The sequence below is a fragment of the Notamacropus eugenii genome, chromosome 5, assembly GCF_028372415.1.
Source record: "Notamacropus eugenii isolate mMacEug1 chromosome 5, mMacEug1.pri_v2, whole genome shotgun sequence".
Classification (NCBI taxonomy): Eukaryota; Metazoa; Chordata; class Mammalia; order Diprotodontia; family Macropodidae; genus Notamacropus; species Notamacropus eugenii.
This window is the reverse complement of record NC_092876.1, coordinates 104,471,382-104,494,958: the sequence shown is the minus strand read 5'-3', so window position 1 is coordinate 104,494,958 and position 23,577 is coordinate 104,471,382. Positions and strand designations below refer to the sequence as shown.

At 37.8% G+C, this 23,577-nt stretch overlaps 1 protein-coding gene across 3 annotated transcripts in view; it reads right to left on the bottom strand.

Moving 5' to 3' along the window:
- INTS6 (integrator complex subunit 6) overlaps positions 1 to 23,577 on the bottom strand; it is an 85,334-nt gene that overhangs the window by 22,135 nt on the left and 39,622 nt on the right. For all 3 annotated transcript variants that reach the window (XM_072610485.1, XM_072610486.1, XM_072610487.1), the window contains 2 exons: positions 7,259 to 7,442; positions 97 to 222 (listed from right to left, as the gene is read on the bottom strand). In XM_072610485.1, the coding sequence (XP_072466586.1) occupies positions 97 to 222; positions 7,259 to 7,442 (310 nt within the window). The remainder of the gene's footprint in view (positions 1 to 96; positions 223 to 7,258; positions 7,443 to 23,577) is intronic.

Here is a 23,577-nt window from a genome sequence, read left to right as displayed (position 1 = left end):
TACATCTCAGTATATTGCTATATCAAAATAATTACTCAGTTCTAATTTTACAACTGACGATATTTACTTTAAAATTCTACTAGGAAATTATAGTACCTTCTATGGGGGAGGGATCTGGTCCTGCTTTTTCAAAGTTTATCACCACCCCACTTTGCACCTTTTGCACCAAGGACTCCAGACACTGATTAAGCATTCTTGGAGAACAGACAGAATATGAACGGCCTAAAATACAAAAACAAGACAAAAACTAGTTAGACCTCAAAGTCTTTGCCTTTACCAGACAGATCAAGAGCTATAAATTCTACAAGGGCAGAGATGAAAACTTTTCTAAAATGCACCCTTCCCAGAGCCAAACTCCCTACTCTGACCATCCCACTCCTGATCAGAAGCCAATTTATACTCGTTTCTTTACTTTTTACAAGAAAAAAGAGATTTTATAAACAATCAGCAATCTCATACAACATGAACTTTAGAAATTTTTACTAACTTAATTTTTGGACCAGCAACTGTGTTCTCTCCACACCACAATCCTATCACAAATTATGTATAATCAATGCGAATTACAATTATCATTTGTAATAATACTTATTTCCTTTAATGGCTATATAATAATGAGATTACTTCTCTCTAACTCCTTGAAATAGAAGCAAAACAAAACTTGAAATACATCAAAGCTAGGAATATTCAATTCAATTCAACATTTACCATGTCAACTATACGCACAGCACTGGAGGAAAATACAAAGTTATCAACAAATACAATTACATAACACCTTAAGGTGCACAAAATGCTTTCCTTACAAAAATCTGGCAAGGCATATAATGGAACTATTTATCTTCTTTTTGCAGATGAGGAAACTATAACCTAGAAAGAGTTACTTCTACGAAGAAAAACTTAGATTTACATGATGTTTTAAGGTTTGCAAAGTGCTTTCTATACAATATATCATTTGATCCTCATAAGAACTCCCTGAGGTAAGTGCTACAGATATTACCCCCTTTTAACAGATGAGGAAAACAAAGGATTGAAGAAGTTAGCTGATTCAACCAGTCCCATAATAATGTCTGAGGCAGGATTTTCATCTAGGTCTTCCTGCTTCCAAGTCTCACCTCTCAACTCAGTGCCACGCTGGTACTAGCTCTTATACAATTAACAGAAAAATCAGGTCTCTACCACATTCTAAGCCCACTGTTCTTCCTACTACCTCAAAATACCTCAAATAGATCAGACAGTGTGTCAAAAGGATCACAGGTTTAGAGCAAGAAAGAGCCCTAGAAGTCATCTATCACAATCCCCTTATTTCACAGAAGAGAAAACTAAAGCAAAGAAGCCATGTGCCTAAGGAAGCCGAAGGAACACATGATATGCATGGGATTGAACCCAAGTGGTCTGACCCTTACACTGTTTCATCTACGTCCTTGTACTCACAGACCTTGAAGCATGTAGAACACAAGTAACTACAAAAATCTAAGTGTGTGAGTATCAGAGAGGCAGACAGAGGGAGAAGGGAATAAACATTAATATAGTGCCTACTATGTGCCATGCACTGTGCTAAGTGTTACAATATTATCTCATCTGATCCTCCCAACAACCCTGGGAGGTAGGTGCTATTATAATTCTCATTTTACAGTTGAGGAAACAGGTACACAGAACAGAGGTTAAGCATCTTGCCCAGGGTAACACAGCTAGTGTCTGAAGCTAGGTTTGAACTCATGTCTTCCTGACTCCAGATCCATCCACTATGCTATTTAGATGCCTCTAATTTAGATGTAACAGAAAGAAAAATTTTCAAGCAATTAAAACTACTGTGAAGTAGAATATGCTCCCTCCAAAGATGAGTTTTTATCTTTATTGACGGTCTTTCAGCTGAGACCAAACGACCACTTCTTGTTGCAGAAGAATTTCTTGTGCAGATATAAATTGGACTGCGTGGCCTTTGGAAGTCTCTTCCAGTTTTTAGATTCTGTTATAAAGCTAATAATAAAACATAATAGCTAAAATGGGTGTTAACCAATAAAAAAGCATTTATTAAGTGCTTTACTGTAGGTGCCAGTCACTATGTTTAGTGCTGGGGATAGACACATAAGCAAGCAAGATGGCTCTTGTCTCCTGATACTCACATGCTAGTGAGAAAAGAGAACACATAAAAGTGAAGCTGGACATCAAAGCTTACAGATGACTTTTTCTTACAACAACCCTGTGATATAATTAATGCTTCACCTTCATTTTACAAAGAAACTGACATTCAGAGATATTGCATGACTTTTTCAGAGTTGTCAGAATTGGGACTGAAACTCAGGCCTGGTTCTAAGGCCAGTCCTCTTTCCCTGCACTATATATCCTCTGATGAGGCCAAAGGGGGTTCCCTTTCAATATGAGGCTTTTTAATTCATAAAATAAAATACATAAGATTACAAAGGGAAGGAATTATACTGAAATACAGATACCTAATATTTTTTTAAACAAGTTCACAGATGCTAGGTTAAGAACCACTCTATAGAGTGTTAAATGACAAGCTCTTTTATTCAGCAGGTTACAAAATCACTGGTATTTCTTAAACTGAATGGCAGTCACCCTATGTCTTAAGAGCTGCCTTCCTCCAAATCCCTTCTTCGCCAGAGTGGTGAAGACTGAGCTCCAGCTTCATTCTTTTCCTATGGAAAAACTGTCCTCTGTGACATCATTGAACCTTAGGATGAGTTTACATGTGAACAATTAACGTTAGCTGAGGCACACATGCACAAGTACGTGTGTGTACATGTGTGTGTATGTATGTGTGTGTGTGTGTGTGTGTGTGTGTGTGTGTGTGTGTGTGTGTATTCTGGGGGGGGGGGGATATTTTCCCCCAACTAAGATATTTAAACTTCAGCTCTATCACAAATAAACTCTCCCCACCCTTTTGCATTCTTAATGGGTTCTTTGGATTCAATTACTTGAAACTCCAGGAAAACCTAAAATATTATAGCATATCAAATAAGGATTAAGAAATCCAATAAGAGGACTACACTAACTTGCTCTCCTCAATTTTAGAACTATACAAAAATATGTGTTCTAAAAGTACACAGGCAACAGAAAAGTGACCTCCAGAAAAGCCAACCCTCTTTGCTCAAGTTAACCATATAACAACCTTCCAGACTGACCAGATACCTAGCCTGCAAGTATCTACATCCCAAATCAGTGGGAACAGAGTATTCTCCAAAATAATGGCCCATGATGTTTGGAAACCTACAAGGTGAGATGTTGGAGGAATCTTCAAAGGAACCAGGAGAGGCAGAAACCATAAGAAGCATAGGTCAATCTGGGTATGGTAGCATGAAGACCAAGACATCCCAGACCTTTAGGACTCTGAACCTCAAATATGCAGGTAGGTCTAACCCTGGGAGGTAAAGATTAGCAAAGGAACCTAATACAACAAGATGCAAAAGCTAGAGGCTTACAATTATAAAATATACTCTCTCTCTCTAGATATATATGTGTGTGTGTGTATACATATATATTACACACACACACATACACCTTATAAAACTAAGTATAAAAAAGTTGTATTTCAAACATTCCTGGGGAAAAGACTAGAATTTAGCAAGAACTACGTGATTATAAGAGGCAGCATTAGTATAGCACTTTAAAGTTTGCAAAGCACTTTACAATATCTTATTTTATCTTCACAACAACTCTTGGAGGTAGGTACTATTATTATGATCACTATTTTACAGAGAGGAAACTAAAGCTGATCAAAGTTAATTGACTTGGTCACAATCACAATTCTGAGGACAGATCTGAACTTATGTCCTCAAGAGTCCAGGTCCAGTACTCCAGTCCACTGTGCCACCTAACTGCCTCTTAAGATAGTGAAAAGATAACATTCTAATATAGGAAGAAGGTCCTTTCAAAAGCCTAATGCTTTCAAAGTTTACCTAGAGAGTGAAATAAGAACAAGAGGACATAAAGGTAGACTGGTTCAACTGGTTCAATTCTGAGTTTTAAAGGTAGGAGAAGGTGAAAAGAAGAAAAAGAGTATTAGGTGCATGAGAATTGTTCAGTGATTTCATACATGTTCACCTCTTCCTGGTCCCATTTGAGGTTTTCTTAGAAAAGCTACCAGAATGGTTTGCCATTTCCTTCTCCACCTCATTTTACAGATGAGGAAACCGAAGCAAACAGGGTTAAGTTACCTGCCCAGGGTCATAAGGCTAGTAAGTGTCTGAGGCCAGATTTGAATTCAGGTCTTCCAGACTCCAGGCCTGGCACTCTACCGGGGTAAGGGAACTTGCAACCTCAAGGCTGTATGTGGCCCTCTGGGTCCCTAGGTGAGGTCTTTTGACTGAGTCCAAGTTTTACAGAACAAATCCTTTTCTTAAGGGGATTTGTTCTGTGAAGTTTGGATTTAGTGAAAGATTTGCACTTGAGGGTCCAGAGGGCCACATGTGGCCTCGAGGCTGCACGTTTCCCACCACTAAGCTATCCATGTGCCACTTAGCTGCCCTGCATGAGAATAAGAGCATACAAATATGGATGAAGGGATGGTGAAGAAAGGCAGTCAGATGAACCACCCTCATCCGAAATCAGGGATTCAACGAGGGATTAAAATGGGGGGGAAAAACCTGAAATAGCTGAACAAATTGTGATAAATGAAGGTAATGGACTATAACTGTGTTGTAAGAAATGACAACAAAGATGATTTCAATAATTCCTGAGAAGCAGGACATGATGCAGAGTAAAGTGAACAAAAGCAAAATTACAATTTATACAGTGACAAAGTAATGACTACACACGTCATTGTTACCCAAAATACACGGGGTCCATGTGTGACAGGGAAAGAGGACTGGAGATATGGATAACATTTAATAACAATTACGCCTCCAACTATGTAGTGACATGAACAGATGCTGTTGAATTCACACAAAGCCTCTTTACTACACCACTATAACTTGTTTCATCATAATTCTATGTATTAGTTAACTATTGGTTCTATAAACCACAAACCTTACTTCCCTGCAGTCTCAAAGTAACGCCAGTCACAAGAAATGGGTAAGCAACACTTTACTTTTACAAATGTGCCAAAATGCATTGCACTAACTTAAAAATGAGCTACAACTACTTGAAAATTTTTATGAACCACCATGTCTTATGACAGCAGATCAAATATTAAAACCCCTCCCAAAAAAAGGGTACAAGAAATAGCTAGTCAGCAAAAATTGTTTTGATACAGAACTGCCTAAAGGAGAAGGAAATAGGGGTGGGAACATGCATTTATTAAGAGACTGTGCCAGACACTGTGCTAAGAGCTTTATAAACGTTATCTCATTTGATCCTTACTACAACCTTGTGAGGTCGGTTCTATTATTACCATCCCCATTTTACAGCTGAGGAAACAGAGGCAGAGATATTAGGTCATTTCCCCAGGGCCATACAGCTAGCAAGTGTTTGAGGCCACATGCTTTCCTGACTCCAGGCCCAATGCTCTGTCCACTCTGCCAGCTAGCTGCCTACTATTAGATATCCTCAAGTTTTCTTCTAGTCATTCTATGATTATGCTACTTTGTTCCCAAAATTGCTCTTAAATATTCCTACAATTTTACACTAATTCTGCAAAAAAAAACTTAGAGAAAAATGAAGAATTCTCAACCTGTATATATGACATATGTACAATCTTTGGGCTTTTCAATCTAACAAAAAAAAAAAACCCTTCAAAGTTGTGTACATTTGAGGTACTATTACAAATAGAATGAGCAATTATCTGAAAAAAGAAGAGGTCATAGTTATATGATCTCTAAGGTTTCTTCAAGCTCTAAATTCTGTGACCTAAGGTTTCAAAAACTGTCAGGTCTGCAAATGGCTCAGAACAGTACAAAATTCTTGAATGTTAATGTATAAGCTGAAGGAAAAAACAGGATGAGTCATGTGACAGGCAGATCAAACCACCACACCATTACTTCCATGACCACCATTCAAGTAAGTCCAGTGGAAGGGGCAACGACAGCAACATCAGCCAACTGCTACTGATAGGAAAGGTAATGATAATAATAACATAGCTGTGGCTAGGTCAATCCAAACTAACCTCCCCCACCCCCAAAAAAACACTGTTTCTGGCCTGAGTCTAGGGAAGCAACCTTTGTAGAGGCTAGAACTGACAACTACCTCTGCAGGTGCTCTTCTCTCGAAACCAAATACTTGAAAAACAGAAAAGAAACTTGTCATCAAAGTCCTTAGAACCATCACATGGTTCACCAACAGAAACTGAAATGTTTTTATTCATGGAAATGACATGAAAGATGATAAACATTAAGGGCTGCTTGGCCTTGACATCTATATGTGTTGTCTTCTCCCATAACAAAGTGAGGGTTTTTTCTATTTGTATTGCCAGTGCCACTTAGTAAATGCTTAATAAATATTTTTTCATTCATTCCCCCATATACTCACAAGTACACACACAATTTAATATGCCTGTGATCAAGGTGATGAGGTAGATGACAACAGTATACCTGACTTTACATCTGAGTATCTCAGACAAAATGGTTTGTGACACAGTTTGCAAGCGTCTCCTGACCACTGTAACCTTGAGTTATTTATTAATATCCACTGAGCCCAGTAATTAAGTAGTCTGCCTTTTAAGTGGAACATAAAGTTGAAAGAGATTTTTTTCCTGCCTCCTTTGTCTCTAAGACAAACTCCACACTTATATCCTTGCATATCCTATTCTTAAAATATTTTCAATTAGAAGTATTCTGCAATTTTCCTCAAATGGTTCGGTCCAATAAACATCCTTTACAGGAAGTTCTTCCATATACCAAATCTAACTTCAATGGTTCCAACTGATGCGGGAAGGACTCTTCCCCTTTCTACAGATCTTCATTTTGGGGCTCACAGGTCCCTATCTGGAGGGACAGTCAGAGACAACTAACTCAACCCTTTCATTTTATAGATGAGAAAACTGAAGCCCAGATAAGTAGTGACTTGCTGTGGTCCCCTGGATGTTATCAGAAAAGGGGTTTGAACACAGGGTCTCTGACTGCAGTCAGGTTCTTTCCCCCATAGCAGTCTAATAACTATACTGTAAATCTCATACTAATTATTCAATACTTAAGAAAACATCTAAGCAGCTTTGAACATTTCCATTTTCTTAAGGAGCATGAAGTACTGCCATTCAAAGTGTCAATGGAAGCCAAAGGCCCTCGGTGACTAGAGGGATTTTAAAATGCTCTCAGGTTAGCGCCTACTAAGGTTTTTTTTTTTTTGAATTTTAAAACAAAAACCTTACCTCCTGTCACCTCACACATTGGTGTGATTGCAGAATCGTCGAGAGGCACACCTGTCAACTGTTCTGATTCAACAGCCACAGTGCCAGGCAAGCGCAACACTAAGGCAAAGAGCCTCTGATCCCAGCGGAAAGGCTCCTTGGTCAATTCACTTCCAGGTAAAGGTGAATTAAGAGGTAAATGGAGCTAAAAAGAAAAAAGAAAATTACAGTTTTACAGCTCAAATTATAGGTTAACAGAACATTAAGATACTAGTAACACACAGCCAAACAGAAAATTAAATGACAGGGGAAAAAATGCTCAGAGTCTCACTCTGAGGACCTCTGCTGGGGAGTCTGAATTACTACAATGCTTTTGCCACCAAACAAATGTACCTCACTTCATACAATTATATGCTCCTGAACTATTGGGTAAATTTCCTATTTTTAAAGCCAATCATGCATTAAATCTACTAAGGTAGCTTATTTACTTAAAGGAAACATGTAGACAAGATTTTAAAGGTCAAGAATTCTTCTGTACTATAGATAACCCATCTTATAAACTTTTAATTTTAATTTTAATAATTTTTTCACATTTCAAGAAGCAATACATGTTTACTATCCCTACAGATAATCTCTGCTAAACCAAAAGTAAAGGATTTTTGACCTTACAGAAGTGGTCACTTAGGGACAAAACTTGTTCTACATTGTTATAAAATTCAGGTTTTTTCTGTTAATCAATTCCTGGAGAGGGATAAGCTGTAAAAGGGTGATAAGAAGCCAGTCCCTGTCCCCACCCCACTACCACCATCCTGATAATATCTACACCTTTCAAAATCCCTTATTTTAAGAAAAGAGGTCTGTTAGAAGTTTTTTTTGTTGCAAACTTTCTCCACCCATGATAGGGAGATAATGCCAGCAAGACATTTCCCTATGTAAGATCAAAAGGCTGGTACTTCATTACTGTCAGTTAGTGGCTATTGGATGGAATCAAAATTTTGCTTATCACCATCTGGCTGAGTCAGATGGCAGTGGCAGTGGGGAGCACTTGTCGAGGAAACACGGTCCCGGGCATACTAGTTAGATCCTTGACTCAACAGGCTCTTTGTGACTTCAAAAGGCAGTCAAAATCAATATGCCACTTTGGTCATTCCCATTCTGGGTTATCCATGCATGAAAATGCCACAGGTGACATTGAGACCTGACCCTTCCCCCGCCTCAAATACCATCAATTCTCTAATTTGAGAAGAACCTGTGCTGTATTCCTGAGTCTTTTTCTCTGTAGCAGTAGTCTCTACAAAGTTACAAATATAGGCAAGATGCATTGGATACCTACAAGGCCTCTATTCACTAACATAGCTGCTTAAAGCACATGGTGTCTAAGATATGAAACAGTCCTCAAAGACTTCACAGTCCAAGGTCCAGGTCAAGGGCAGGAAAAAAACCAAAAGCAAGGCTGGCATATGGTATACAGAAGAAAAATGGAATCAAGTCTACATAAATATTTTATAAGAAAAAGTCCAAGTATAAATAATCCATAATTCAGGTAACATAAATGAAAATAATTAGGTTACTACAATGCTAAGTCTCTACTAGTATATATTCCCATAGACTACAAATTCAAATAACTGAAAAGCTAGAAAAAGTCTAAAGAATACTTCCAAATAATAAATATCCACATAGACAGCATAGTATAATCTGAAGCTGTTTTGAAATTTCAAAGATTTACTCATCCCATCGGTTGTCATTTCTTGGTTTCTGACTTCTTGCTATGCACTAACCAGAATTCCCAGAAGTATGTGGGCATAGAGTCAAGAAAAGAGTAAAAAGTCATACCACAAATCTCTGTTAATCAATCATCAAACATATACTAAGCATCTACAGGATCCCAGGGACTGTAAGTGACAAAGATGAGACAAAAAAAGAAACATTTGCTGATCTTATGGAGCTTATATTCTGAAAGAGACAACATGTATATAAACGTAAGTATATAAATTGTAAATATAAGAAAATAAGGGAAGGGAGAAGGCCCCAGGAAAAGCCTCACACAGATGACGGCATTTGGATTGAGTATGGAAAGAAACTACAGTTTAAGAGGTAGAAGTAAAGGGGAAGTACATTCCAAGGACAGGGGACAGTCCATATAAAGTAAAGGCACAAAGACAGGAGATAGGTTATCTTGTGTGAGGAACATCAAGAAGGTCAATTTGGCTGGACTGTAGCAAAAAATGAAGTAGTGTGTAAGAAAACTGGAAAGGTAAGCTGGGGCTAGGTTTTAAGAGGCTTTAAATGCCTATCAGGTGTTTATATTTTATCCTACAGGCAAACAGACTTATAATTTAGGAATTTAACTTTGATAGTTGTATGGAAAATGGACTGGAGAGGGAAGATATCTGAAGGTAGGGAGAGGGATCAGAGAATATTGCAATAGTCTAGGCAATTAGGGCTTGAACTGGGATGATGGCTATGAAATTAGAAAGGGATGGATAGGTATAAGAAATTTTGTGACAGTAGAAATGTCAAGGAGGTAGGTAGGTGACTCAGACAACAGAGTTGGACCTCGAGTCAAGAAGTGGTATTGTGTCATTTCAGTTCTATCCAAGTCTCCATGACCCCATTTGGGCTTTACTGGCAAAGATAATGGAGTGGGGTTTGCCATTTACTTCTCCAGCTCATTTTACAGATAAGGAAACTGAGGCAAACAGCTTCAGTGACTTGCCCAGGGTCACAAAATGAATTCAAATCCTCCTGATTCCAAGGGAGTCTAGCCACTGCACCACCTAGCAGGAGTCAGAAAGACCCAAGTTCAAATCTGGGCTCAGGCACTTTCTATGCCTGAGCTATGTGTGACCCTGGGCAACTCACTTAACCCTGTTTGGCTCAGGTACCTCATCTAAAAAATGAGCTGGAGAAGGAAATGGTAAACCCCTCCAATGTCTTCAGCAAAAAATTCCCAAATGAGTCTCAAAGAGTCAGAGACAACTGAACAAAAGAAATATCAAGATTTGGTGACTGGATTGTGTCACAGGTTAAAAGACAGTGAGGAGTTGTGGATGGCTTTAGGGCTGCAAACTTGGGTGAACTGGAAGAACGGCAGTATCCTCAACAGGAACAACAAAGCTTGGAACAAGGGGCATCCAATGCACATGGTGAAGTGTAAGATGCCTATGGGATGTCAAATTTTGAATGCTTGATGGACAGTTGGGGATGCGCACTTTGATCTAAACAGAGATAGTACAGAGCTAGGTCAGTATCTGTGGAAGTCCTTCTTTGCTAGGTCACTAATGACCCCTAAAACAGATTTATAACGATGTTTCGGTAAATTCAAATTCCCTAAATCTTCATTTTTAAACACAAACATTCTTTAGGTCATAAAAACTAAAAAGATCTCAATGTCTACAATTTCATATATATGGAATCCTGGGCAGGCAATTATCTGGACCAAGCTTTGACACCATACGAACAGCTAGTCCTTAAGTAGTAGAACCAAATCTCTTAAGTCCAAGTCTAAGCATTCACTAGCTACCTCCTTGACATTTCTACTGTCACAAAATTTCTTATATGGTACCATCAAAAATGTGGCCATTTTTGAAAGCTGTTTGAAAAAACAAACTTCAAAATGATACCACTGACTGTGATATTTTAACATTTAAGAGGGAACATCTTAGCTTACAGTTTTGCTCATAGCTAACTGCTTTCTAACCTAAAGCTAAAGAAGAGACAATTTAGAATTTTTGCTGTTTTACAACTACAGTATTTTTAAGATTTGGTGTAAATTGGTAATTTCAATGTGAAATGAATCAGATTCATACAAAAACCCTCCAACTTTCAGGGACCCCAGGGGCCAACCTAGTCCAGACTATACTTGAACAGGAATCCTCTCTACCCAAGTAGACAACCAGACTTTGCTCCAAAATATCCACCAAGAAGGCACCCATTGCCTCTTGAGGTAGCAAAGGTCTTTTAGGCAATTTCAAGTGTGTTAACCCAAGTTTTCCCTAACAATAAACACACATTTACCTCTTTGCAACTTCTACTCATTGCCTTCTAAGACCAAGAACAAGTATAATTGCTCTTCTTCCAAGAGACAGCCCTACAAATAAGGGCTCCTGTTGTTCCTCTCCACTTCCCCACCACTCCCACTCTAAAATCTATCCCACACCAAGTCTTCCCCTTCCTCACACTAAACATGACCAATTCTTTCTGAGGACTCTTAGGAGGCATGACCTTGAAACCCCTTCATCCATTTGACTGTCCTCTTGACCAGGAGCTAGTCCTGTCTTAAACAAAGCCCAAAGTTGCAAAGGCTTTCTTGGGTTCTCCATCACTCTGCTGACTAAGAAGGAGCTTGCTCTTCACTTAACTCCCCAAATCATTTTCATATCAACAACTGTCTAGCCATGCTTTCCTCCACTCAGCATACATGCTTTGAAGCCAAGAATAAGATGTTAATATTTACTACCATATTTTATCTTAAATGATTTACCCCAATGTTGAGATCTTTCTGAATTCTGATTTTCATCCAAAATGTTAACGAGACCTCCCAGTTTCATGTCATCTGCAAAGTTGTTAAGCATGCCATGCCTAGACCTTGAGTACAGAGCCACTCTCATCTAGACCCCACCCCCCAAGGCACTCCTGTGGAAACATTTCTCCAAGCAGACAATGAAACATTAATCACTCCTTCTTTAGACGTGGTCAATCATTCACATAGTTCAAAAGTCATTTAACTGCACTATTAACTACTCCACATCTCATTATCCAGAATTTCCATAAGAAAAGTAGAAGAGACTTTTCAAATGTTTTACAAGATGTAGGTAAACCTCATCTAGAGCATTCCCTCTAACTTGCTGGTCTACCATAAAAAAAGAAATAAAGTTATTAAGTAAGGCATGACCTGGTTTTGATGAAGTCATATTGGTTCACTGTGATCTCTACTTACTAGATGCCCACTAATAATCTCTTTAATAATACATTCTAGATTTTTATTCATACAGTATTAACATTCAATGTCAGAAATGAACATTTTAAATTTAATTTTTAAGTAATTCATAAATATATTTATTAAAAATAAGGGTTCTTTTTTAAAAAGCACAGCTACATATTGTAAGATGGGCATACCCAATCTAAACCAACACTGCCCCTTTTCAATCACTTTAATATGTTTAAACTGATATCCCTAGTTACATATACATCTAGCTGTATTCACACTGTTCAGAACAAGGGGGACGGTTGGAAATTATTAAAATCACTGGTAAATTCTAGTTTGATTCTATAAACCCAATTCCACCAAATTAGCACTTTTCACTGAAGCAGTTCTTAGAGCAAATGAAAGAAAGGAAGAGAAAGTATCGTACTTCTTCTTTTCCTCACTTACTACAACTGTTAAGGACCACAAGAGGAGAAAAGATAGTGAGTATAAGTTTAGGATTATAAGGTCCATTAATTAAATGACTGGAAAAAAATATCACATGTGACTTTCATTTTCAAAATGCCCACATAAGGGATAAAATGTTTTTAACTTTCATCATGTCAGCATTTTCATTAACCAAGTATACAGGTGCTAAAACATACAGTTAAAACACTATTATAAAAACTAATTTGACTCCAATTAAAAGGGCAGATACATGTTAGGATCACTAATCCATATTATCTTCAATTAACATCATTTCCACTTTAGAATTAAGCAGAATGGCTCCATTCTCCTCTGTAGGTCACCTCAACCCTCACCTCTAACCTCCTCCCAAGCCTTCCTTTCTTCCCTTGGCTATTTACTACATGTTCTTTCTCCCCCCACTACTCACCAGAAACAGATGCCCCTCTACAGGGAAATTTCCCTCTACGCACTCACACAGACACATACACACATACAATAGAACACATTTTTAAATTTCAGAGACTCTAGCTGATGACGTTTGTATTATTAGTGTCCCATCAACTGAGAGAATACATGAAAAAAGCTGCAATTAATTTCTTTAGCTCACATTTTCTTCAACACAAAACACAAAATCCTCTGGTTTGGCACTTAGAGCCCTTCACACATTGTAGGATGAGAATGGGGAAAGGAATGAGCATTTTATATGGTGCCTACTACATGCCAACCACTGTACTAAGTGCTTGATAAGTATCATCTCATTTGATCTTCACAACAACCCTAGGAGGTAGATGCTTTTATCATCCCCATTTTACAAGTGAGGGAAATGAGGCACATAGAGGTTCAGTGACCAGGGTCACACAGCTAGAAGGGATTTGAGATTCATTTGAGCTCAAGTCTTCTTGACTCCAGGTATTCTGTTTGACTTTGATTTCACAGCAACCTTCAACCAATGCTGACCAACAACCTCCTTTCTAACTTACTGTCAATAATAAAAAAGCACATAAGCAATTAATATTTCAATGAAAACAATCCTCTCATCTATGCCTTGAGGCAAGTTAGGTCAGTGCTTTACTTGGTCATCATGTATTATTCCTCATAAATTAAACATTTTCCATAAAAATGTACTACAAAATTCAGGCTGACCTGGATCCTAATTCCTCTGAATCAGAGTGGTACTGTATATCATTTCTAAACTCCTCTAGTCTCATTCTTGTACTCACTCAAGGAACAATCATATATAAAATATTGAAAATTAGCAATTCAATTCATAATGTAAAATAGTATACACACATGCATTGAACTGTAGGGTTAATTTACACTTCAACGGTATGAGTTTTTAAAACAATAAGGTAAAGCAAAAACCCCATCTCCAGAACCTACAGGACCGAGTTGTTCAGGCAAGCCAGGTTTTCCACAAAACCCAAAGTATATTCCTTCATATAACCAAAGTTTATTAAACATAATCTAATCTTTTCTAAGTGGTCATCAAAGAAAGATATATGAATACACATGTAAAAAATAAAGGGGATGTTTCCCTGAACCTCAGTTTCTCCATCAGTAAAAGTAGAGGAAGGGAACTTAAATGAGAATTCAACCACTCAAAAAATTCAACAAAAGATTATTATTTACCACATAAACAATGAAGGATGATACATACATAGAAAAACATCTTCACATACAAAGACAAGAAAAATACAAGATAGAATAATTAGAGGCAAAGGAAAGATCCATACAAAATGGTTTAGGAAAATGTGAGATCTTTTAAAGCTCTTAAGTCTTTTGATCAAATCCAAATTCTTTATTTTACAAATGAGAAAACTGAGATTCAGAGAAGCTTAGTGACTCCTCTAAAGTTATTTGGCTACTTGGTGACATTTGAGACCAAAACCAAAAGATCCTAACCATGCTCTAATTTGTAAGGCATAAGAAACGATAATTAAGCTTATTACACCTCTTTGTAGGGTAAGAGTGAATGGGCTCTGAGGGTCTAAAATTCTACCTCTAATACTTAAAAGCTGTGTAATCACAGATAAAACATTTAACATCTTGTAATAGGAACCTCATAGAACTATTATGAGGATCATTACATGCTTTGTAAACTTTAAAGCAGCATGTAAATATCTGCTACTACTATTATTTCTACAAATAAAATGCACGACTTTTTGTGAATGATCTTTGTGACATTTGGTCTGACTGCTTATATGCCTTTTCCCCCTCTTAATTTCTAGTTCTCAGTTATTTCAAATGTCTCAATCTCAGACAGGTGAGTTATTGTCATAAGTTTACACATAAAATAGGGTAGAGATATTTACTCATCACCTCTCAAGGGTAAGGTGCTACTGTGTTACTTATAAGAAACAAAAAATTTAAGACATGAATAAATGATTTGAGGCTGGATATGATTAGGCAAAGTCTCATTTTCTGAGTCAAGACTCAGAAGCTTTTAAATCAAATGGAAACTTGGGATATCACCAAGTACAAACTTATAATGTTCTGGATGAGCAAACTGAGGCCCATGAGTTCTAATTGAAAGTCAAAGATGTCCTGCCTCCTAGTGCAGTACTTTTTCACACTACTCTGCGTAGCCTCTTTTACGAAGGAGGACGGTAACATCATTCCTTCAACAAGTTCCTTAAGTGATGACTATGTACAACATATGGCATCTTCAGAATAACATACTGTTTTACTATCAGTATAGATCACATAAATTTCTCCCTTCCAGACAAGAGCAGAGTCAATCACAAAACATTTTATGAAGTACTTGTAGTGCCTAGCATTGTGCTATGTGCTGCAATATCAATAAAATACATCATATCCTGCACAAAGAATACATAATTATCGAGGGAGACAGTAACATAAATGAAGCAGAGTGGTAATAAATGACAATATGTAAAGGTAAGATTCTGTGGTACATTAAAAATGCACACAAAGAAAAGATCATTGAGCAATAGAATAATAAAGGGCAAGTTTCACAGAAAGGCTGAAGCTAGAACTAAGAAGTCCAAAAGATAGACAAGATTAGATAGGTGAAGAGGAATGGAAAGCGCATTCGAGGCTAAGAAAGCTTTGTAACCAAAGTCACAGAAACAAGGATTAGCTAAGGGAGGAGGTGGAAGACAGAAGCAGAGAACCAGGAGAAGAAGGTACATATCAAGGAATATTCAAGAGGTAAGTTTGCACAGGTAGGGCAAGGGCAGATTGTGGACAGTCTTGATGAATTAAATGTGAATTAACATTTCATGTGACAAGACAATTAAACATACTTGAGCAGACTTAACATAGCACGAACAAGAAGGAAAAGAATACAGGATGGATTTTGGGAGTAAGCCAACAGGATAAAAGAAATCCATGAAGACCAATCCAATCTGCAGTCATCAAGCAAGATGATTCTGGAATATAAGTACAAGGACTTGCTGGCAGCTGGTGGTGCAGTGGAGATGGCACTGGGCCCAGAGTCAGGAAGACTTGAGTCAAATTCAGCCACAAATACTAATTAGGACAAGGTACTTATCCTCTATTTATTTGCCTGTTTCTTCATCTGTAAAATGGGGATAATAATAGCACCTACCTCTCAGAATTATGAGGATCACATGAAATATTTGTAAAAAGTGCTTAGCATAGTACCTGGCAAATAATAGGCACTATATAAATGCTTATTTCCTTCCTTCTTGTTCTCTCAAAATAGGATTAGAAAAACAAGGACAAACATATTTAAAGGAATAACCTCCCCCTCCCCTTCCTTCTCCTCCCCCAAGGAAAGTAAATTTGGATGGCCAAAAGATGCCCAGCTGACTTGGGTTTTACTGGCTCCTTTCGATTCCTGTCCTGTCCTGAAACCTTAAACCCACTGCACTCCGAAACTGGGACTCCAATGGGCCCCTGCCTAAGGGCTATTCTGTACCCTTTCAGCTTTAGAGTGATTATCAATAGGAAGTGTAGCTGTTTCCCGACCAGCCTGATGTCTTTCTTCTTCTTGACCTCATTAAAGGGGGCCATGTCCTGGCTACTTCTTAAACAGGCCTATTCAATGAATGGGCGTTGCCTCACCCTAAGCAAGTACCTGCCAAGACCTTGGCCTAAAGGGTCCAAAGTCTCCCAGTGCCTCCTGGGTCATCTCCAGTCATCCTGAGGAATATCAGGTCACTAGATCCAGATGGCTCTGGAGGAGAAGTGAGGCTGGTGATCTGCACAGCCCTCCCTAACTCAAAACAAAGTCAAGTGCAAGTCATGTCATCATTTCTCTGATGGCATGGTCTTCACCAACAAAGGACGAACACACTCTACTCCAAGTTAAACAGTATTTTCTCTTTCTTTTTACAAGCACAATATTCCAAATATAGTATGACAGAGTACAGTAGGACTATACTTCGGCTCTGCAAACGTGCTAAATTCAAATGAATCTAGTACCTCAATGACTCAAATGGTCTCTCCAATTGAAACAAATCCATTGCCCATCCAAGTGCAACTGACCATGTAATTCCACTCTAAGTGCAGCACAGGTCATCCAACCAAAATATTGGAGGCCTTCCTTGCTTTCACCTGACATTGCACTACGAGACTGAGAGTTGTGTTGTAAGGGCAAAGAACAAGAGATGGACAGTCTGAATGCTCCACTGGCAGCCCCTGATCTCACCATGTGACCAACCCATGTTTTCTGGCCATACATTTCCCTGATCTCACAGTCTACTCTTTCTCTTCTTTAAAATCTCTAATTTGTCACATGATGCAACCTGACATTCCCCCATGAGCCTCTCCATTGCCCTTTCTATTAAACTTATTGTCAATTTTTTGAAGACTTGTGTGTTCCATGGCTCACAGCCATGTAATACCACAAGTAGAATACCAGTATTAAAAGGACAGGCCTTTGTTGAGAGGTTTAGGATTATTAAACTAGTCTTGTGATTTCTGCAGACAATCCTACTTGCTCTCTCCTCCTCTACTTTTTAATTACAGGCCCAATCCCTAGGGCATTTGTATTGTCTGTCCCAAGAACATATAAACAAGCTCTGTGCATTAACCATACAACCACGTCATGGAATATGGAACCTTGAGAATAGACAGTGTTCATCCACTTAGTTTTATTCTGTTGACAGACCAAATGCTTCTGTGTGGTAATAAATCTCTTTCATGTACTAGGCTTGAGATCTTCATGACATCATTCACAAAAAGGAGCATCCGAGACACTTGATGCCAGTAAGGAATCTCCCTTCAACTTGGACTAGGCACTGCCTCTCTCTCATTACAAGGCTGAACATCTCTGTCGAGGGTTTGATGCTTCATCTGATGCTAACAATATGGATATGGGTACGGGTACGGGTACGGGTACGGGTACGTGTGTGTGTGTGTGTGTGTGTGTGTGTGTGTGTGTGTGTGTGTGTGTGTGTGTGTGTGTGTGTGTGTGAGAGAGAGAGAGAGAGAGAGAGAGAGAAGAGACTGAACAAAGTTATTTCTGTTGTAGTTTTCCAAAAATCTTAAATAACTGTGATGATATACCTGAGACACATTCTTTAAAGAGAGACAGCCTTTAAAGGAGCATTTGGAGATACCAAATCACATGCTTTTCCGTAATCTAAAATACACATAGTACTACCTTGTACTTTTTTTAAATCTTTTAGGCAATTGTAGGATGATGAAAACATGGTCCACCATAGATTATTACTTTAAAAACTTACCAGCTCCACATTCATACCTTCATCACCGGGCCTGAATGCAATGAAAAAGCATTTAAGCACATATGTGCCTAGTAATGTGCCAGTTCCTTGTAAATGGTCCATTGATTACTAATATACACACATATATGTGTAGATGAGTTTAATAAACATTATATAGAGGTGAGAAAGTTGCTATGTAGTTAGCAGCTCATGTTTTCAGCTGTATTTCTGGAGGCATTAATAGAAGTTCAAGATTTTTCCCAAATCGTCAGTATTCTTAGCTTTCAGACACTTGGTGAATCAGTAACAGAATGCCCTTGCAATTCGGTCACCTCCTGTTCAGATATACCTTTGTTCTAATCCAGCTGTTTTTCCCATCTTTGCTTGTTCTCCTTAGTACTGTTTCTACTTTTTTGCTACACCTAGCAGGGTGGCATGGTTGCTCAATGGTTCTTGGAGGTGAAAAAAGTTATGAAGAAGATACTTCTAGGTTTTTATGAGGTTGTCCCTTCATTTTCATCCTTAAATGCCCTCAGAATGACTTTACTGTGTTGAGCCCTGGTCAAGCTTTCTTTAAACCTGTTTGACCCTCTATTGCTTATTAGGTAATTCAGCACAAAATTCCTCTCTATAAGATTTTACAAATGAGTTAGCATTTTAAGCCATCTGTGTCACTGGCTATCATCTCCCTCTACTTGCTAAAGGTTTGCTAACACTAAAGCATTTATGAAAATCATTATAATCAGTCAGTTTTCTTTCTTCTGTCTGTTAGCAGTAACTTGTTGAATGTCAAGAATAAACTGTTTCAATTTCATGCAATATCTTTTTCACATTTTCATTCTCGTTTTGTGTTAGTTTTAGTCTGTTCTAACATGTCAGTATTCTGACTGTATAACTGATTCACGAATCAGTTAACATATATTTCTGTCAAAATATCCTAAGTTTCTTTTTTTGTGACGCTATCTGGTCCTCTCAATATGCAATACTTACTAATTCTCTTCTCAAAGAAAATATTAATGTTATAGAGACTCAATCTTCATTACAGACCTATGATTTCCAATTAGCTATCTATGTGATGAAGTCACAAAGCATTCAAAGGGTACATTGATGTATTTTGGAGGGTTGGGTTTTGTTTTTTTATTGAGATCTTCATAGATTTCTCTACCTCTTTATCCTCTGCAACAAATGCTGGTGTATTAAGTACAATTATTTTAATGGTGGTCTTTTTGCAAATACTTAAAGCACTACAAGATGACAATATGTCCTATGAAATTATGTGTCTCATAGCCTTTGGGTATGAAATAAAAACTCTGCCAAAAACTTTATTTGCCTCTCCAAGGACAGCGTGTCAGTCATCCTTTAATTTGGCAGCAACTTCCTTCTTTTATCTCTCTTTGTTTACAGCAAGAATGTCAGGGATGATAGAGATTATGTACCTACAGGCAATGATGTCAAAACTCTCATTTTATTGACAAGAAACTTGAAGCCCACAGAGGTTAGGTGGCTGGACTGCCTGAGGTGATTCAGGTCCTACAGTCACATAGTTACTTGTGGATCACTGGACAAGGATCTCAATTTCACAGTATAAATAACAAAACTGTGTAGAGAGAGTATGAGAACTGTTATTTTAGCACGTTGCCTCCTTTTGCCACTTTCACTGCAGAAAAGCAAGGAAATTGTAAAAGGCTAATATTTTTGTTTGATGGACTGCCATGACCAAAGAATTCATCAACAATTTGACAACCTACTGGTGATGAACTTCTCCCTACATAGGTAAAGCCTAGCCCTCAACGACTATTTGTTACCAGGGAAAGGGGTAAAGAATGGAATAAGCATTTATTAAGCTAACAAGGCCAATGCTTGGCATTGTGCTAATTGCTTCACAAATATCATCTCATTTGATCATCACAACAACCCTGTGGGGTAAATGCTTTTATGATCTTCATTTTATAGATGGGAAACTGAGGCAGAGGTTAAATGACTTTCCCAGAGGCTGGCTTTGAATTCAAGTCTGCCTGACTCCAGATCCTGCACTCTTATCCACTTCATGGCCAGCTGCCTACAACTTGACTAAATGCCTTCCCAGCAAAGCAGACCCTGTCAGAGCATATGCTCCACTGACAGTTTTTTTTTCCAAAAGTTTTTAAACATTTTAAACTTAAATACATAAGAAACATTAAAAACTTAAAATACAAAATACGCACTGCAGAACTTGAGAGGACTCAAAATATAAAATAATTATTTTCCATTTCAAAAAAGCCTATATAATAAATACTATGCATGTTCAGAGCTGTCCATCTTTTTTTTCTTCCTTTTAAGTTTTCTTCTGTTCTTTGCTGTGCATTTTTTACTTTGTCGCCCCCTTATCCCAAGGTTATGATTAAGTAGGGATATACATATATACATACATACACACACAAACATACACACAGATATACACACAGATATATACATACATATACACATACTTAGATATAGCTATAATCACACTCATAATAAAGGTACACATTTATATGCATCTATGTAAGACCACACTATACTTATTTGTCCTGTTTCCCTGAGGGTAGATAACCTCTACCTTCCTAAGTTTGAGTCTTTCCTTATTTTTCTAAGTCTACCAACTCATCATTTCCTATATCACAGCAATATTCCAAACCTATATTGTCTAGTTATTTTAAATATTCTAAAACAATACTGATTAATATGGTTGACATATAGTGTAGTTTCCCTATTTTTCTTTTAATTAAATCTATTTTAGCTTTAACTTTGTTTGAGATCATGATTACTACTGTTGCTCTTTTTCCCCTAACAAATTCTATTCCTGATCTTTATTTTATATTTGTATATATTACTTCCTTTTCCCTCTTGACTCCTCTACTCTTTACTTCTACCCCCTATCTTGCCCTTCTATTACTTAACCTACCTCCTGCCCTCCCCAAGGATCCCTCCCTTATCCTCTTCCCTCACCCCCCTGTACCCTTAGGCTTTTATTTCTTTTTGAATTGAAAAGATTAGAAGATTTTTATACCCTTCTAAACATATATATGTGTGCGTATATATATTACATATGTGTGTGTGTGTGTGTATTAACATGGTTTTCAAGAATCCAGTTTCACCTTCATACCACGATGAAGCTTCAGAGTATGACTCAGTAGAAGAAAAGTAAGCCTGGAAGCTTTTAACATATCTAAGAGCCAAATACCTCTTTTTGGCTATGAATCTATTAACTCAGGCTGACACTGAAAGACATTAAAAAACCCAAGATCATTTTCAGAAAAATGATAGCTACACTTCTTCCATTTTGTTACTCTAATGCTGATTTTTTTAAGCCAAGTGTAAGTCTTTTTACATTTATCCCAGTTAAATACTATTTTTATTAGGCCCAGCCCAAGGTCTGCTTGTCAAAATATTCATGAATCCTACCTTCAATAGGAAAGCTGTTAGCTATCCCTCCCAGCTCTCTGTCACAGGCAGTGCATTGCACATAGTGGATGGGCACTTAATAAGTGTCTATTGGATCAACGATTGTTTCCAAAGTACAGGGCAATGTTTAGAGTACTATGGGATCAGTATAGTATGGAGAAGAGAAAATGACCTCTGTACCTATCCATCTTAAACTCGCAGCATGTCAAATAACTTTCAAATTTTCTATTTCACATAGAGCCTCACCTAATATTCACAGCCCTATGGTTAGACAGGGCATACATCATCCTCATTTTATAATTGTGGAAACAGAGTAGAATGCAAGTGATATAAGGAAGGGACGTAATTTGAACTGAAACTTAGAGTTCAATTTTCCAGTTGTTTCTTTTTCCACTGCAACATACAAATAGAGGAAAATTGTTATTTTACAGAATACTAAATACAAATTGCACAACTATATGAAACAGGTGAAAAAAATGCACAGATTTAACATTTGGAGGAAGTAGGAAAGGCACTAGGGTCTAACATGATTTATAACATGGTTTTGGCAAGTGTTTAAAGGAAAGGAAGGATGAGTTCAGTGAATGGAAGGGGGAAAGGTGATAGGAATAGCTTGAGCAAAGCTTATATACCCAATGAGGTGGCAGGGGGGGATTCACAGTAGGAACTCCAAGAGACCAGACCATCCACAGAAGACTACACATGTGCAGCTATAAAGATCTGAGAGAGTAAACTGAACAAGGACTAGCTAAATAAGAGGCTCAAAGGCCACAGCCAAGAGTTCTGAGATTTTGGAAAACATAATGAGGCATCATGAAACAGTATACCATTTAATAGTTGCAGAGTCACTTCACTTCTCTCAAACTCCTATTCCTCATCTGACCAACAAGGAAGAGGAAGTTGGACTGGACATTCTGCAGAATCCCTTCCAACTCTTAACATATTCCCTTATCATATTCATATGATTAGGAAATCGCAATGATACTTACACATCAGGAATTAGAAATCACCAAAAAGGAAGCAAGGCAAGAAGTGGACCATCGAGAATCAAGTTACAGTAATTCTTGAAGAAGATAGCAGGAACTAAAACTGATTTTCAAGACAGAATAATGGGTAGAAAGACAGAGTATGAAAGGAAGGGAAAAACCTATGATGCTTTATACTCACAGGGGAATCAAAAAACAGAAGAAAATTAGAGATGGTTCTAGGATTCTATTCTTATTAAGAAAGAGATAACAAAACAAGGAAGTTAAAATAAAGGAAAATATTTAGGCACAGTCAATCAATAGCCCCAGGGCTGGAATCAAGAAGACCTGAGTTCAAATTCGGCCTCAGACCCCAGCTGTGTGACCCTAGGCAAGTCGCTTAACCCTGTTCGCCTCAGTTTCCTCACCTGTAAAATGAGTTGGAGAAAGAAATGGTAAACTACTCCAGTATCTTTGCCAAGAAAATCCCAAATAGAAAAGTCAGATACAACTGAAAGAGCTGAACAACGTTAACAACAGATTAAAAAAATAAGATTTTGCTTTCCCATGCTGATTTTTATGACATGGTTTTGCATACATGAAGAATTCCAATTATCAGTAAACCATGTAGATTGGAACACAAGGGAAATCAAGTAAAGGTAGGCAAACATAGGCATCATTCATAGAATCTAGAACTTAAAGAACAATCTCCTCTATGAAGAAGTGAGGGTCCAGATACATCCTCCAAATTAAATCAACATACACTCTGATACTTAGTGACTTTAACACAAAGGCAGCGATAGTTGTGTAAGGAAGAAATAAACCGGACAAGTGGCATGGTCAGGACCACAGTGATAGTAAAACAGTAGAACTGAGACTGGATTCCAGGTCCTCTAATTCCAAGTCTAGGGTCTTTTACACAACACT